The sequence below is a fragment of the Tamandua tetradactyla genome, chromosome 10 (genome assembly GCF_023851605.1).
Source record: "Tamandua tetradactyla isolate mTamTet1 chromosome 10, mTamTet1.pri, whole genome shotgun sequence".
In the NCBI taxonomy this organism is placed as follows: domain Eukaryota; kingdom Metazoa; phylum Chordata; class Mammalia; order Pilosa; family Myrmecophagidae; genus Tamandua; species Tamandua tetradactyla.
The window spans coordinates 88,986,061-89,003,154 of NC_135336.1; the positions used below are offsets into that span (position 1 = coordinate 88,986,061).

A 17,094-nucleotide genomic window follows, 5' to 3' on the forward strand; every position below is an offset into this window, starting at 1 on the left:
TCTTAATTCGTTATCAGAAAAGGTGTGCTGCTTCTTAAAGTGTTGCAATTGTCATTTCTTGTACTAAGTAATTAATTTTATGTTTTCTTTGAGTTATATTGATACTCACAATAAGAATGGTAAGAATATAAAAGAAAAGCCACAAATAAGGAAGATAAAATCAAAGAAAAATGCTTAATAAAAACTTAAAGATTATGCCAGAGACCCGGGTTCAATTCCCGGTTCCTGCCCATGCAATAAATAAATAAATAAATAAATAAACTTAAAGTCTAAAAAAAAGTTAGAGATCAAGACCCAGGAAAGAATTTCTTTAGTGTACTAATTGAATAGAAGGAAAGCTACCAAGCTATGTGAGCGAAGGCAAAAACTTCCAAAATGTCGATTCAATAGTGCATACATTTGATGTGCTAAAATGAATAAATTAAATACACAAAATTAGGTTGGACAACAATTTGAAGTTTGTATGAAATGCAGAATGTGGAAAACCCAAGATCTAAAGCAAGATAAGGTCAGCAAGCATGTGAGAAGTGAAAAGAAATTTTTAAAAATGCAGCAAATTCTTCATTCCTCAAGGGTTCTCAAATCACTTTAAAAATCTTTCTCAGGGCCACGGTGGCTCAGCAGGCAAGAATGCTTGCCTGTCATGCCCGAGGACCCGGGTTTGATTCCCAGTGCCTGCCAATGAAAAAAAAAAACTTTCTCAAATCTCTTGGAAACCAGATCTTAGGGTATAGTAGAAAATTCTGAGGCAGATGACCACATTGACTCAAGTAATACCCAGATGTTCCTGATGAAGGGTGAGAGGACAAATTTGTGAGCAGGGTGAGACATACTTTTCAGTTCCCAAGGTTTTTCTAGACTGTTCTGGCAGAGGACCTGATCAGGAGGTCAAGAAGGAAGAGGAAAGACCACTGAAATGTGCATTAAGAAGTTCTATCTTACATGCCCATTCCCCTCACCCCATGATCATCAACAGTAACAACTTTGGCAACTGCCCCAAAGCATTTGTCTCCTGATGCCTTCTGTACCCCTCAATGCTCTCAGAGTTACTTGAGTCAGGAATATCATTTATTGCTTCTATGAATAATATGAGTCTGATAGCTGTCTGATCCTTGTTCCAAATTCTTTGATTTTCTCTATTCACTAGGCTACCTTGTCAGTCCTATTTGGTAAAATGACACTTTTACCATTATACCTCTACAGGTTAGAAAAGGACATTTGTTGTGTTTTCTTCTCATATAAAGAATTGTATGTGTGTGTGTGTCTTGAGGTTAACTGATTTGTGAAATTGACTGAATGAGAGGTAACACATATTTGGTGAGTTAAATGCCCTAAATCATTCTCTCTTGATTCTGATAATCTCTCAAAATTTAAGGTCTTACAAAATTTCTTTGGATTTCTAAAGGTTTGAACCACAGTTTTTCTTAATGGTGCAAAATGTTCACCATTTGGAAGAACCTCTGTCAAGTTCCTCTTCTTCCAGGTCTTCAAAACATCTGACAAATGACACCTGGCTAGCCCAGTTTTTACTGGACCCAGGCTGGTAAACCTCACCCTATCAAAGCAGGCAAAGACACAGTTTGCTGTGGCTTCTAACGTAAGTGGAAAATGTAGATGGTGTTTCTTTATGAATAGTTTTCACTTGGACAGTTTCTATTTAACAGAATTATCATTTTATATTTCTAATTTCCTGGATATATGCATAATGTTGCTAACTAGAGAGAAAGGGAGGGAGGAAGGAAGAAAGAAGGAGAGAAAGTGGAAGGAAGGCAGGAAGGGAAAGAAAATAAAAGGGAAATACCTCTACTGCTCAGCATTACTTGAATTAAAGGATTCTTAAGAAAGGCAAATTTCCATTACAATATCCTGCTTTTTACATTGGTAAGACTGACTTCAAAATAACCATTTGTGATGTTTCCTATTACATGGAATACATTTCTACTGGATGCTCTTACCAGGGTTGTGAAAAAATAGTGATAGTACTCAGTCATCATGCCCATGAACAGAATCTGCAAAAGAAAAATAAAGGATACAAATAAGCAGCCGAATTAATAAGTAACAGATCATTAGTAAGGTGACTGTAAAAACTTGGGAGCATAGAAAAGGACAGCTTTAGAAATACGAAGACGCAGCAGATAGAAGCCTGAGTGGTTGATATAAGGGTAGGAGCGAGGACATGCATCTCTATCCAATGCTCTTTCCATTACACCATGTATGTTTTACATAGGCATAATGGTTCTGATAATCATACTTACGTATAGCTAGTACTCAATAAATTTTATATTTGAAGTTGTCCACAATGACATAGGGTTTTGCCTTTCCCATTGCCTAAATTTCTGAGTAATTTCAAGCGTGAGTATATTTTATTGGTCTCCTTAGTTTTAGTATTTAGCATAATGTCTCCCACAGAGTAGAACTCATTTAATGTTTAGTTGACAATGTAGATATGTAGATATATTCAAATAAGGATATATAAATGCATACGTCTCTGAAAACTTTCTACCTTATATCACAGAAAGAATATGGGAAAAGACGAACTGTTTACAGGCAGAACAACAGAAAGCATACAAATTTCTATTGTCTCATAATCTTAATTCTGAATTACCCACTTGGGATCTTGACAATTCCAGACATTCTGTAAGTGTGTATTATTTTTTCATTGTGGGGGAGGGGTGGAAGAGCAAGTAGGCAGGAACGACTGGGGTTCTAGGCAGATGTAGAATTTATTAAGCTGTGATCTTACTTTTGGATTCCTGCAAAAAAATGTGTCAACTAAGAAGAAAAATTTGCAAGCGATTTGGATAAGCTACTGTTTCTAAATCTTCTAAACCGAGGATATCCTTCCTTGGAGCAGGTTACTAGAATGACTATTTTGGTTCCATTTTTTGACTTTTGTCAAGAAATGAATAGACAAGACTCAAAATTTAAATTTCCAAGCCAATTGTCCTATAATGCTGAACAATTCTGGATGCAAATGATAACTCTCTGAGTAAGATTTTAAATTAGGGATTTGTGGACTCTAATGACATCGTGAATTAGAATCTCTGAGAGTGAGGCCTGGATCTCTATATTCCAAACAAGGATGGTGAATCACTGCCCTATGGAAAACAAAAACATTTGCATTAAGGACTTTCATAATTTCTTTGAAGAAATGGATTGAAAAGGTCTGGAGAAAGGCAACGCAAGTTATCAGAGGTCCTCAAAGGTGATTAATGGATATGTAAACTAGAAGGATTTTACATGAAAGCAAATAAAAAATGAAGAGAGTATTCAGTGACAGCAGATAACATGCAGCGAACACCAATCTGACTCTTTCTTTGCCCTGTCTGCTAAGGTGGAAGCCAGAAGAATATTTAGTGAAATTGTAATGTCACCAAGGTAAGACAAATGATGGGAAACTCTCTTTAGGAATCATGAGTTCACAGGCTGTAAGTCACTGCTATGGTGATAATAAGACCAGGTGCACAAAAGGATTTTTAAAAGGATAGACCTGCTTTAGGGCCATCGATAACATTTAAAGTCATGCATGATTAGCTAGTCTCGTACATCATTTGCGCAAAGAGCAACTTGCTGGGATCAGTAAGGAATCCAATTTTTCACTTTGGTCATTAGATATTATAATTGCAGCCAAGACTACATTTTGAAAGGGAACTGGAAAAGTTTTATGTCAATATAGAGAGTGGGGTTTTCCACTCTCTATATTGACTTTTTTTTGATATGTTATTAGTATTAGTAGTAATAATTCCTGGTGGCAAATATGCATTTGATATACCTCTTATGTAAGGTAGGAAAAGAATATGAAATGAATAAACAAGCAGAAGGCCTACTTTTATTATGAAAGGAGCCCTTGGGTCCACCAAATATACTTTTTATTTGGTATACTTTTCTTAGAAAAATCCCTGCTCTCTTTCCTAAGTAATTGTCTGGGTCAGTGGCTCTTGGTTCTTTCCTTGAATTTCCTAGAAGTGGAATTTAAAAAAACAAATATGCTCATTAATCTGCAGATTTTCAGGACCCAAGTGAATGAAAAACTTCTTTTTCTAAATTATTTTTATTGTCAACAGTGAACAAACATACAAACATTCTTTACATACAAACAAAAAACTTCTTGGGGACATGGGTGGTTCAGTGGTAGAATGATTGCTTTTCATTCAGGAGACCAAGGTTCAATTCCCAGACCATGTAGCCCCCTAAAAAAAGGAAAACACTTCTTGATGAGAACAACAAAGCCAAAAGAGAAACGGTGGTGCTTCCTAAACAACTGTTCTTGTGGTCCATAGACTGATTGCAGCTGGTAGCCCTGCTGTCTTATGGTCTATTTTATAAGTGAAAATATTCACTCACACTATGATTTTTCTATGCATGTTGGTATTTCAACTGAAAGTCATTAAAGGAAAATGGTGCATCAAGATAAATGTCATTTTATCCTTACAATGAAAACATGTAAACACGATATGGGGAGTTTTCTAATAGTCCTTTGCAAAACTGACTCCATTCCCACCCAATGAACACCATCTGCTTTGGATTTTGAGACTGTACTTGTCTCCTGGATTAACTAGACAGTGCAAACCTCAGCGGCATGTATACTTTACCAGGGAACTATTTCTAGGAACTAGTTCGGGCTCTGTTTAAATAATTTTTAATGGCTCAAAACTCATCATTTCACAAACACTACTATATAATAAATCTGACATACAATATGTTCCTATTGATCACAGGCTATTCTTAATTGTGTCTACTAATATGGTTTTTTTTTTTTTTTTTGCATGGGCAGGCACCGGGAATTGAACCCCGGGCTCTGGCATGGCAAGCTAGAACTCTGCCTGCTGAGCCACGGTGGCCCGCTCAATATGTTCTTTTAATGATAGTCATTTCTCATGTAATTATTCCTATTATGTTACCTTTTGACATCATATTGTTGACCTAGAGCAAAACCCCAGCCCTTTTAATGACATTATGTATCTGTAATAGGAGTGCATTTTGGAGGACCCATTGTGTGGAAGGCATAAGTGCAGTTTGCCAGTTTTCCATTTGAAGGGCATGTGATGGGATGGAATTTTCTGGCCCCTGCTGCTTGGGTGAGGACCTGTGCTGGTTCTGGCCAAAGAGGTGAGAAAGAGGCCTACATAGGTTACCCTCCATAGATACCATTCTGCCTAACACGCAATTGGCATAGTTGTCAGTGCCTGGACAAACTGTCCTTTTTCGAATAACTGAAGTTTTCTGTTTCATGAATACCGCAAGCCATGTAAATGGTTTCATTTACATCTTTGTTTTGATTTATAGGAAGTTTAGGGTCAAAATTGTGGATCCCCCACTAGCAAATAGTCAAGAACATATGGTATATATTCTTTGCATACTAATTTTATCCAGCTTTATGCTTTTCCTACTTAATTTTCCCCTTTGTGCCCTTCGTACTAACTCTCCTCTCCTCCCTCTTAAAACAATATCTATCCTCTTTGTTTCAAATGTTTTGTTCTAGGATGTTCCAATCCTTTGTAGAATAAAGATAGGTACAAAGAAATAAATAATCGTGGTTGGGACAAGCTGACTAATTTTTATCCATAAAGAGAGACTAAAGTTCATACACTTACAATGTTCTTTTCCATCTAGATAACATAGTCCTCAGGCTTTCTCTATATGCTGCTCTGAAGTTGGAAAACCTTGTAACTCTTTTGTAGCTTTAATGTCTAGATAATAGCTGTTGTTTTCTTCTATTTGTATCAAACATGAAACTTCAGATGGCAGAATAGATAGCTCAGTGGTCTTGCTATTATCAATCTATCCCAGGACATAGTTATTGCTTATCAACAGTGGTGACCCTACATTGGCTCCACTGTTTTCTGAAGTTTGTGAAACTAAATGCTCATAACCTTGTTCTCAGAAGCACTGACCCTCCATGGTCTATGTCTGTTCTTGGCAAAGACTATCTTTTGGAATTAAGTGAATGAAGTTAAGGTAGAATCTGAGCAACACCAAGACCCTATTTAATTTGTCTTGCTAGTCCTCACTCAAGTCAGGATTAAGATGATGGAGTCAAGGTTTGTGGGATCTAATGCCTGATGTTGGTGACAGAGGTGCCTGTAAGATACATGGAAAATCATCTGACCAGACTCCCAACAACATATCTGGACACCCTAAGGAGCCATATTTCAACCAGATGGTTTCCCAGATGGCAAAAAGGTGCTATGGAAACAGAATAAAATAGGTCTTCACAGATTTTCAGAATTCATTGCTTAAGCAAACTGTATGTCATAAATAATTGACATAATGCTCCTCGTGTTGCAATGGAAACTTAAAATGGCTCCAAAGCAATGTTTGGGGAGCTCCTATAATGTCGATAAGTGTTTTTATTACTGCTACTTTCTATTGAAAAATATGTATTTTGGGAAGTTTATATTGACTAACCTGAGGTGTATTTTTCTTTTATAGCCTTCTCAATATGAGGATAAATTCTAAACCATCAGACGTGGTTTCTAGTCAATAATTTCAAGTGAACAACTTCCAAATGTGTGACATGCTGTGTGACTAAAATAATGGTTTTATCTCAAGATAGAAATAAGTTATCTCAGCTTACGAATCTTCAGGAAGCCAGGTGATTGATATAAAATTCTTTTTTATGTCTCAGAGCAGCAATTTTAAGAAGAGGGTTTGAGTTCCAACCTGTAGTTCTTTCTCACTTGCCAACTGCACTGCTTTAGGCTGCCTCTGTGCTAACCTCTGCCACTCGAGTCTTAGGGTCAGTCATCAGTCGAAGAAGCTAGACATGAGAAACCCTTCAAAGCAGTCCATATTGCTTTTAAATAAAACAAACCCCAACACTCATGCCACTTGAATGATAACTTTCACCTACAAAAGTAGCAATGGAATGTGTAGAAAATGGCATTGACCCCACAAAACTCTGACATATGGAAAAATGTCCCATTTCTCAGGAGATAAGGTGAACGATGGCCCCCTGTAGCTGTCCCAGTCCCACCTCCAAGAACCTGTGACTATATTAGCTTTCATGGTAAAAGAGATTTTACAGATGTGATTCAATGAAGGATTTGGAGACGAAGAGATTATCCCAGACTATCTGGATGGGGTGAACATAATCACAAGGGTACTTATGAGAGGGAAGCAGGAAGGTCAGAAGGTAGAGAAGGTGATGTGAAAATGGAAGCAGAGAGAGAAAAGGAAAGCAAGAAAATGGGAGGGGTCCCTGACCAAGGAATGAGGACAGCTTTCAGAAGCTGGGAAAGGCAAAGAAATGGACTCTACCCTGAAGCCTTCAGAAGGAACACAGCCCTGATAAGACCTGGGTGTTAGACCTCTGACTTCCAGAACTGGAGGAGATTAAAATTGTGTTGTTTTAAGCCACTAAGCTTGTGGGAATTTGTGACAGTAGCATGAGGAAACTGATATACTTCATTTTCTAGTCTTTTCTTCTAGCATGAGACTATACCCTTTTAGTGTATTAACATCAAGTGCATGTATCAAGAGGAAAAAATGACTTCTTTGAGGTTGACAACTTTCTAAATTTTGCCGTGCTCACCCCCACAAATACACTTGCAAACCTCATGCACATAAGCAGATGTAAGCTACCTACAGCCCGTTGAAAGAGAGGGCTATACCATTTGCAAACCCATGTCCTTCTGCTTCCAAGTTAAATCAAAGAAAAGCAAAGGATACTCTGCAAAGTGTTGCTGAATGGAATAGCTGCACTACTTGGATATGCCCTTCAATCTTAACTCATTTGTAAGCTCCTCTCTCCAGAGGTATGGTCAGGAGGAGAAGGGAAGCTGATACTAACAGTTGTGTTTTTTAAAAACTGGGTAGAAACAAAAGGGGTTTAGTTTAGCTTCAGAAGATAATCCTGCCATAAGAGCCAGATTTCATCACCCAGGTGCACAACAGAAGAGATTATGCTATTTACGGAGAACATGCTGCTGAGAACAGAGCAGGTAAAAACGATTTCCCCTGGCAGAATGAAATAGGCAATCTGGCAAATAGGAGACAGTAGAGCGTTTGAAGGATTACATGAACCTAAAAAATAAACTCTCTGCAGTACCAAGGGGAAATTGGTGGAAAAATGATGTGTGGGAAAGAAGACAGTGGAAGAAAAGTTTTAACGGCAAAGTACTGAACAAATTCTAGAAGCTGGAAAGTTAAGAGAGACTGGTGAATAAAGTGTAATCTTCTTGCAATAAGCTTTTTTCATAATGATGGTAATAAAAACTAGACTTCATATTTGTCCGAAGTTAACTTTTTGAGAGTCAGTAAGTGGTTGTCTTACTGGTCAGGTCTCACGAGCTAGCTATAGTTCAGTAAAGCTATCATGAGACCGAAGTCCATTCCTCAGCTTTTGCAGCTCAGTGATTTTATTTTGTCAACTTGCTCCATAGCCATCAGGTTTAGAATGCATTTGAAACACTCGAGGAGCTTTTAAAAAATACAAATACCTTGACCAGATCCCCATAACTTTGATTTATTTGGTCTGGGGTAAGTTCTAGGCATTGATATCTGTTAACAGTTCTCCAGATGATTCTGCTGTGCAGCCGGGACTGAAAGCCACTGATTTATATTAGGCAAATTCACATCTTTAAGCCAGAATAATCATGATCATAGCTACCGTTTGCTGAGTCTGCCGTAGCTTTCCAGACTATTAGGGAAGAAGTACATTAATCTTATTCTATAGATTCAAAAAATAAAGCATAGTTCCTGTACTGGAAACCAGGTTTGATTTTAATCCTAGGCTCTTTGCACTATGTTAATTTGTTAATTGGAATAGAAGGCGTGCATGTCAGGAAAACCAATCACTTGTACAAAGTTCTCTGATCTTTTAGAACCCAAGTGACAGCATGTGGTTGTTTGCTGAGAGCAAAATCATAACCTCATGAATTGAGAATTTATCTTAAAGAATGCATCCATTAAACCAAGAAAACTTTATTAGTTGCCTATTTTCAAGGGAGGCTCCTACCCAGTAGCTCGGCTCAACCATAAAATTTCTCCCTCGGCCCATGTTCTTGTACTGCGAGGTGGCCACTCACTGTTCTTTCTTTCCTCAAAAATTCAGTTCTACATTGCTCTTCTATTTTATTTATTTATTTTTTTTGCATGAGCAGGCACTGGGGATCGAACCCAGGTCTCTGGCATGGCAGGCGAGAACTCTGCCTGCTGAGCCACCGTGGCCCACCCAGCTCTTCTATTTTGTCACCCATTCAAAAGTTACAGTCAATTAGACCCCAGCTTTTCTTGTGATTTTGAATCGCTTGGGTGGTAGTTTGAGAGGAACATTAATTTCCTTTTAAATAAGTCACCTTTCATCAAGAAAAGGCAATTGTATAACAAATTGTAACTTTTTTTGCTACAATTGCACAATAGATATAATAATAGATATTATTGTGTAGTAGATGTTATAATGGCAGTGGGTACAAAGTGTGGAGAACTTTGCAAGCCATTATAAGCCAAGTGTATTTTATATGTAAAGCAATGGAATGGGGGTAGAGTGGGCCCTGAGGAATTTCGAACATGGGAAGAAAGTGGTCAGAAATACCGTGGACAAGACTTTAACAGGAGCCCTTTGAGCTATGAACTCTAAGTATACTTATGGTAGTTTTGCTTAGACTTAATACTGGTAACAATAATGATGATTTGTAATGTGGAATGTTTTATCTATCAGTTCTGGGCTTAGTGTCTTGGAAGTATTTTCTCATTTAACTTTGTTCAAAGCAATGTGAGCATGTGCTGCTACATTTCTATTTAACAGATATGGAAAAATAACAAATCACCAAATCCTCTGCTATACGATGACCTCTTGCAGTATGTTGGAGCTTTTAATGGCATTTTATTTCCCTTTTACCCCAGCACAGTCTTTGGCACATAGAAAACACTCAATAAATATTAGCTGAAAAAATGAGTGATCTTCACATTTCACAGGACCACCTGTATAACAAGGGAATTTGGCTAACAGCTGTGTGAGGGTAGGGAAAAACAATCTTCTATGCAATCTTGCATTTATGAAGGGTTGAAGAAGAAAAACGTGGGTATATTTTAAGCTCTTTCAGTCTTCTGACTTCTTAGAAAATATGATAGACATTGTGATTCTCCCCTCCACTCCTCCACCCCCCCACACACACAGAAAACAGCACATTCAGGGACATTTCCCCACAATTTTAAATAAAACTGGAGTTCAGTGATTCTGCAACAGGTTTACGGCATATTCCAATCCACATACTCAAATTCTTTACGTAATTCCTTCCTAAGTACCCCCTCCAATTGCAAGGATAATTTCTCTTATCTCCTATTAAAGTCAAATTTTGATGTAGCTTTCATTAACCTTTAGAGCATTTATGTGACTTTTACTGCCTTCCAATTCAGTCTGAAGTTAATCTAAGTCTTTTCCCACATCTGCTCTTTGCAGGCTTTTGAGAATCCTCAAATGGGCATCCTGGGCACTAAGAATATGGAACAATTGCATACACTTTTAGTAAGTCCTTAGTTACCCATAAAGATTAATTAATTCTTGTGTACATTTTATGACAAACTCATATCTATGAACTGCTTAGCAAAAAACCCTAACTATGTGCTCAGGGAATGTAAATAGATTTTAATAGCAGTCTGAGAGAAGCATAATTAGTATGAAAATGCATTGCCCCAATAATTATATAATATACAACAAATTACCATCCAGTTAGTATAAATTGCGATTCATCATTATTACATTGTCAAGATTTATTCAATGTAATGAACTTATCATCACTTAACTGGCTCAAAGACTACCAAAGGACTCTATGAACTTTAAAAAAGTGAACTGCCTAATGAATTCCCATTTCTTTGAGAACATGCTAAAGTACAAGGTTCAATGTAAGTTCAGTACTAGAGCAGAGTTAGATGATTTTTTATCATTTGTGTTCACAGATGCTCAGAACTGTGGGGAACCTTCGCGCGTTTTGAATTCAAGATCCAGCTTTAATGATGAGGTGATTGAGACGAAGAAGAATCAATGGACTTGCTTGGACTCAGGGGGTCTTTGCTGCTTGGAGGGTCAGAGCAAATCAGGCATGGGAGCATTATGCCTTAGTTTGAAATCCCACTCTGCCACTGAGTGTTATAATTTGGAGCCTCATTTTCTCATCTGTAACATGGGACTTTGTGGGTGTATAAAAAGAGATGGTTTTAGACAAAGGTGTAACTTGTTCTGGGAGAGAGTAAGATGGTAGTTACTGTATTACTGTAATATATTAGGGAAGAGCTGAATTTGTAACTGGGTCCCCCAATTGTAAGGGTCCCCTTACTTCTATAGGAGGTAGCATTATGAATTCAGACCAGTTTCTAAGTGTTGTATAGCTATATTCTTGTGACATTCATTTTAAAGGCCTCTTTTTTCCCTAAGTGGGTAGGTTTTTTGTTTTTTTTTTTTAATTTTCACTTTTTGTCTCTATCACCTTCAGTCAGTGCTTACCAAATATTAGTTGAATGAAAGAATGAATTACTCTGCGGTGTCCCTATTACATTCCATACTTGGCCATGGAACATGCAATATATCAGCATTTCTTGGGACCTCATTTTAGCTAGAAATGATTGGATGTTTGGAATTAAAATGAAATGACTACATTCAAGAAGTCTAAGGCTAACTGAGAGGTGCTCAGTTCCTTTACTCTGAAGGCCAGTTGACATCTTGGTGTACCTGACAGTGGCAAAACATGATATTTTCTTTTCCTTTTCAAATTAGAGAAAACTTTGAAATCCCATCTCTGCCACTTACTGGCTTATGTGAACTTGGACAACTTACAAAATCTCTTGGAGCTCTGTCAGCTTCTTCTATACACACATTTCTTATGAATTAAAATGAGTGATGTATTTCACCTGCTTAGCGCACTGACCGACATACAGAAAATGTTGAGTAAAAAGTAGATCCTAGGGTCTTTGGCCTATCCTAGATATTTATGACTAAAAATTACACACTTGAAGATCTGATTTAGTTGACACAGTTCCAAACACAGGCTGGCAAATTCTTAATGTAGCATGGCTGGACTTGGTGGTTTCTGATCTTAGAGAGGAAAGATGGATGATGTGGAAACATGGAATAGAACACATAGGACCATCTCATCTTGCTCTCATCACAGCCATTAGGCAAAATATGTATGAAGAAAGAGTCAATGCACAAAATTATTTGATTAATTAGCCTTGCTACTGCACTTCTTAGCAGAGGAAAGCAGAACATTAAAAAAAATACATTTTCTCCCTGACCTTTTTTCTGTTAATTAAATGAAAAGAAAAAAAATCAAACAAAAAAAGCGAGTGTGCAAACATTGACAAGAGAAAAATGCAATAAAATTCTGTCAAATATTAAAATGTTGTATGGAGATTTATGGCACAATTAAAGCAGAATACTCATTGCCATAAATGTGTGTATTTGTGTATGTGGGGGGGGGCACCACCTCTCATGCACTTGCTCATGTAAACGAGGGAGCAATTTTCCTTAAGTCAGATACAGTATGTTCTCACTCATTCCCTGGCCTGGCTGCTCTGCAGCTTAGAGACTCACTTGTCCCAGCCCCACCACAGCTTCCCAGATGGTGGAAGCATCACTGTGCCTCCCTCCCTGTCAGAGAACACATTAGGATTCAGGCTCCTGTACTGAAGCTTTGGCTTGTTTCCTCAATCTTACTACAGGATTTTAAAACAACTAAGCAGTTTCCAAAGAGACACATTTCTTTCCAGTTCTTAATAATATAGTACTTCAGGGATTGAAAGGAACCTCCCTTTTGAGGACACTGAGGCACAGAGGTATGAATAGCCCAAACGATGCTTGGCAGAGTTGAGGATATAGTGTTCTGAGCAGGATGGAAGGAAGATGATTTTGGACATTACTAATTAAAGGACCTAAGATATTTTGACTCACTTATTCATTCAACAGATCTGTACGGAACGCTCACTATGTAACAAGAAACATACTAGGTGTGGGGGATTTGGGCGAACAAGGCAAAGAAAGTCCTCTTGGAGTTTAGTCTAACAGGACATATGGACAACCAATGAATAAACATCCTTAATTACAGACTTTTATTGGGGTTACCAGGAAGCTAGGCAGAGTGCTATCTTAAGGATTGAGAAAGGTGTTCTCTCGGTGCTCAAGGGGAATCTTAACAATTTAGGTGAAGCCCATTTTAAGGATGAGTATTCCAGTCTTTGGTAGCTGCAAGTGCTAAGGCTGTGAAGTGGGAAAGGAGTGGGGTGTCACACTGGCCAAGTAGAATGCTCCTGGGACCAGAGTATCAATGAGCAAAGGCCAGCAAGGAGGCGGGAGGAAAAGGCAGGTCAGGTCACACAGGCCATGAATTTTGCCTTAAGGTACAGAGGAGACAAGGGAACATGCTCAGTAGAGAGTAAATGCTATTATCATTATCTCTGAGCTTCAACTTTCTACTGCAAAAGATCTCACCCCTCAAGACTGAATATACAAAAGAACAATGGCCAGACCATATAGAAAAACAGAAGTCTGACCCACAAACTCTGCAGCAACCAACCATGAAGCCAAACTACAACCTCTGCAGCAATTGACCCTGACCCCAAGTTCGTCAGGACTTGATCGACAATTTCCCTGATTTTTGCAACCTGCCCCCCTCCAAATTAGGACTAACTGGAGAAAGCCAAATATGCTCCCCTAACCAATCACATAGAGCAGTCAGGGCCTACCTGAAGCCTTCCCTTGGATCCACTATAAAACATTTTCACTCTTCTGCCTACCTTTGAGTGTCTTCCAAACTCAAGTGCTGATGGCTGACTTTCTTGCGATAGCAAGCTCTGAATAAATAGCTTGTGCTTGTTCTGATTTGGGTGGGAGGTGGGAGTGAGGAGGAGCTGAAGAGCCAGCAATTCCACATGGGAAGTGGAAAGAGCAGTATTCTTGCAGAGCAGGAGGATATTTGTTGGCTGGGCAGAGGTGGATGGGCAAGGACACAAGATGACACTACACAATCATGGCATACTACTTGCTGTTGGGGGAACTTTCAGACCTCAGAAATTCATGAAGATAGTTTGTTCATACTAAAAGGAATGTTTCTCTATAACCTAATTAAGTCTTGACATTTGAATTTCTAACTAATTTTGGGGAAATAACTTTTCAGATTCTCATCATATAGTACTTGTTCAATATGAATGGAAATAATTGCTTTGCTGGAGTGATTAGCAAGCCCAAGAATAACTATAGACATTTCCCCAATTTTTACTTTCAGATAAATGTCAAATACCTTCTTTAAAGTGCATTTGATTTATTTTTTCTTAAGAGTTATTAAAAAGTGGCAAAGTATTATGAAGATTCAGAGATGTTCAGGGAAATGTACACAAGAAGAAAGCCAAGTTAACCTGGCAGAGAAAATTTTCACAGCAATGATTTTAGTCACACACCAAAAGGCAAAACTATTATTATCAAATCCATCTAAAAAAGACCAACCAGTGGTTGCAGTTTTCCAGACATTTCTGGAAGCCTAGAGAGTGGTTATCCATTTTGAATGGGGGTGCCTCATGGTGAAATGACCACATGGACTTTAAGATTAGATAATCTGGAGACCATATGGCAGCCTGGGTACTAAGAGAGTGACCTTGCACGGACCATTTAACCTACCTGAGCTTCAGTGCCCTTAACTTTGAAATGAGTTTAGCAAACTTCCCTGGAGAGGCTGTTTCAGGATTGCATGAGATAGTATATAGTATTACAACCTCTGACTAGCACTTGGCAGAGCACTCAGTAAATGATGCAATCTCCTTCCTTCCTTCCTTTTCTTTCCTCCAGTAACTAATGATTGTGCAGTGGTGCCTGGAATTTGGAACCTGAACTCATGAATCCTTAGTCTCTTTAGGCAACTACTCAGCAGACAGTAGATTTTGTTTCTAGAGGTTGTTGCCCATATCTAAACTAAAATGGATCACTTAGTACATGGGCCTCATTGGGACCACAACAGAAAGTCCTAAGGTCTCCAGTATCACTTTTCACACCATATCAACCTCTTCAAGGTCCAAAACAAACCTTAGGGAGCTGACCTGGGTCCTTTGCTGCCATTTCAAAAGGAGCAATTGTACTTTCATACGTCATAAAATAGAGGTTTCATGTGGAACTTTTGCAACATGCTCCCCTTTCCCCCTCAAATTTTGCAGATCATTAATCTAGAACAAAATCTTCCCCCAAGCCTTATAGCCAATCTTAGTGTTGAAATGATCAGGAAAAATAGCGTATGATAAAACAGAGGTTTTGTGTCAATGGTTGGAACAAAGCTGAACTAAAGCCCTTTTCCACCCCCTTCTTACCACACTAGACATTTCCAAGGAGGGCTTCTTTTAGAAAATTTGTTTGTTTTAATCGTCCTTTGAATGATGTAATTGCTAGGGTATCAGGAAAGAGCTACTTAGATAAAAGGAACTTAATGTCTAAATTTGTTGAAATAAGAGCAGAAACTCTAGGAGCCCTTTCAATGCCCATCATGCACATCTTCTCTTGCCTGTTTCAGGCCTGCCCTCTGGGAAGCATGTGGCCAGTTATGTGGGGCAAATGGATGTCTAACAAAGAGAAGCCTCATCAGCAAATCATTCTTTTAAATGGAACAGAAGATCCCAGCTCAGTTATAACAGGCTCCTGGGAAAAGATGCTTCTTTGCATTTTGAGCGCTACATGTAAAATCTGGGTGTTTTTCTCAGTTCTGGTCCACACTCCATTACACACTTTAATGAACTGTATTAAAATTCTCAAATGAGGACTTAAAATAAAGGGCTGCTGATTGTATTTATTTACTTTTAAAGTCCTTTTGTTATTGAAATCACTGCAATAGGCTTACTGTCTTTACTGAGACATAATTAAAATATCTAAGGATTTGGTAATGCGACCATGATACTTGTCCTAACTGGAGAAGCAACATCTCATAGTAGAGAAAATACTGGGTGAAAGAAAGGAGGTTGCACTCAAGTACTTGGTTATGTGATTCTGAAAAAGTCATTTTATCTCCTGGAAAGTGAGAGGATTAGACTTGAGGATGTTTATAACTGCTTTGAATAGCATCTTTAAATGTGTTCTATGATTCTAAGTAGATTTTTAAAGAGTACTTATCTTGTGACTAATAAGACATCTCATTGACTTTTTTGATTGTCCACTTTCAATGCAACTAAGAACTTAACTCTGAACTCAGTGACTTCTGAGAAATGTGCTGCAAGGATGAGATACAGCATTGGAGAGTTAAGCCATATGGCTCTTCCAAGAAAGCTCTTCCAGGTGATCAGGAATCTACAGGTCTGCATTAACGTGGAGTAGCTGGTCTACCTATGAAATTACTACCTACTACCAGTCAACCACAGAGCACACATCAGAACTTTTAAACTGGTGAGCATGATGAAAGCTTATGTCACTCTCGATAAGAAAATGGCCTTATGACACAGTAACACTAAGACTAAATATAAAGAGATGTCCATTAGTCCATATAAATGCAACTTGGCAATTTTTTTCTGACATTCCTCCAAGTTCAGTCTTCCTGTTATTTTATTAATGCTTCTATTCTAAACATCTAGCTAACCTTTCCCTTGCCTTTGTCTATGTCAGGATTTAGCAGCCTCAGCTCTATTGATATTTTAGGATGATAGCTTTTTGTTGTTGTGCACGTGTGGGTGTGGGAGTGTGGGGACTACTGTGCATTATAGGATGTTTGACATTATCCTCTACCTGCCATTTGCCAGTAGAATGCCCCTGGCCCCATGGAGCCAACCAAACATGTCTCTAGACATTGCCAAAAGTCCCAGGGTAAGGGTGGGGTGGGGGCAAAAATCACTACAGGTTGGAAGGCAGTTAGTTGACGCTGTATATTTTTCTATTTTTGGAGTTTCTTTCCTGGGCATAGGTCAGTGCTACAACCTGAAGTGCTCAGTAATTATTACTCCCCACTTGTAGTTATTCTTAGTCTCACTAACATCTTTCACTTATCTTGGACTTCACAAGTTGCCAAGGGTTTTCATCCACATTATCCGTGGAGATGAATGCACAGCAGCTCACCCTCTATAGCAGAAGAGAGCAGCATCTCTCAGTCACTGCCCCTGTGACCCTTTTTACTCTGCCCAGAATGCCAAATGCTTGAC

The 17,094-nt window shown here is 38.4% G+C and overlaps 1 protein-coding gene across 2 annotated transcripts in view; it reads right to left on the bottom strand.

Moving 5' to 3' along the window:
• GRIK1 (glutamate ionotropic receptor kainate type subunit 1) overlaps positions 1 to 17,094 on the bottom strand; it is a 147,319-nt gene that overhangs the window by 113,605 nt on the left and 16,620 nt on the right. For both annotated transcript variants that reach the window (XM_077118806.1, XM_077118805.1), the window contains exon 4: positions 1,956 to 2,009. In XM_077118806.1, coding sequence (XP_076974921.1) covers positions 1,956 to 2,009 — 54 coding nt within the window. The remainder of the gene's footprint in view (positions 1 to 1,955; positions 2,010 to 17,094) is intronic.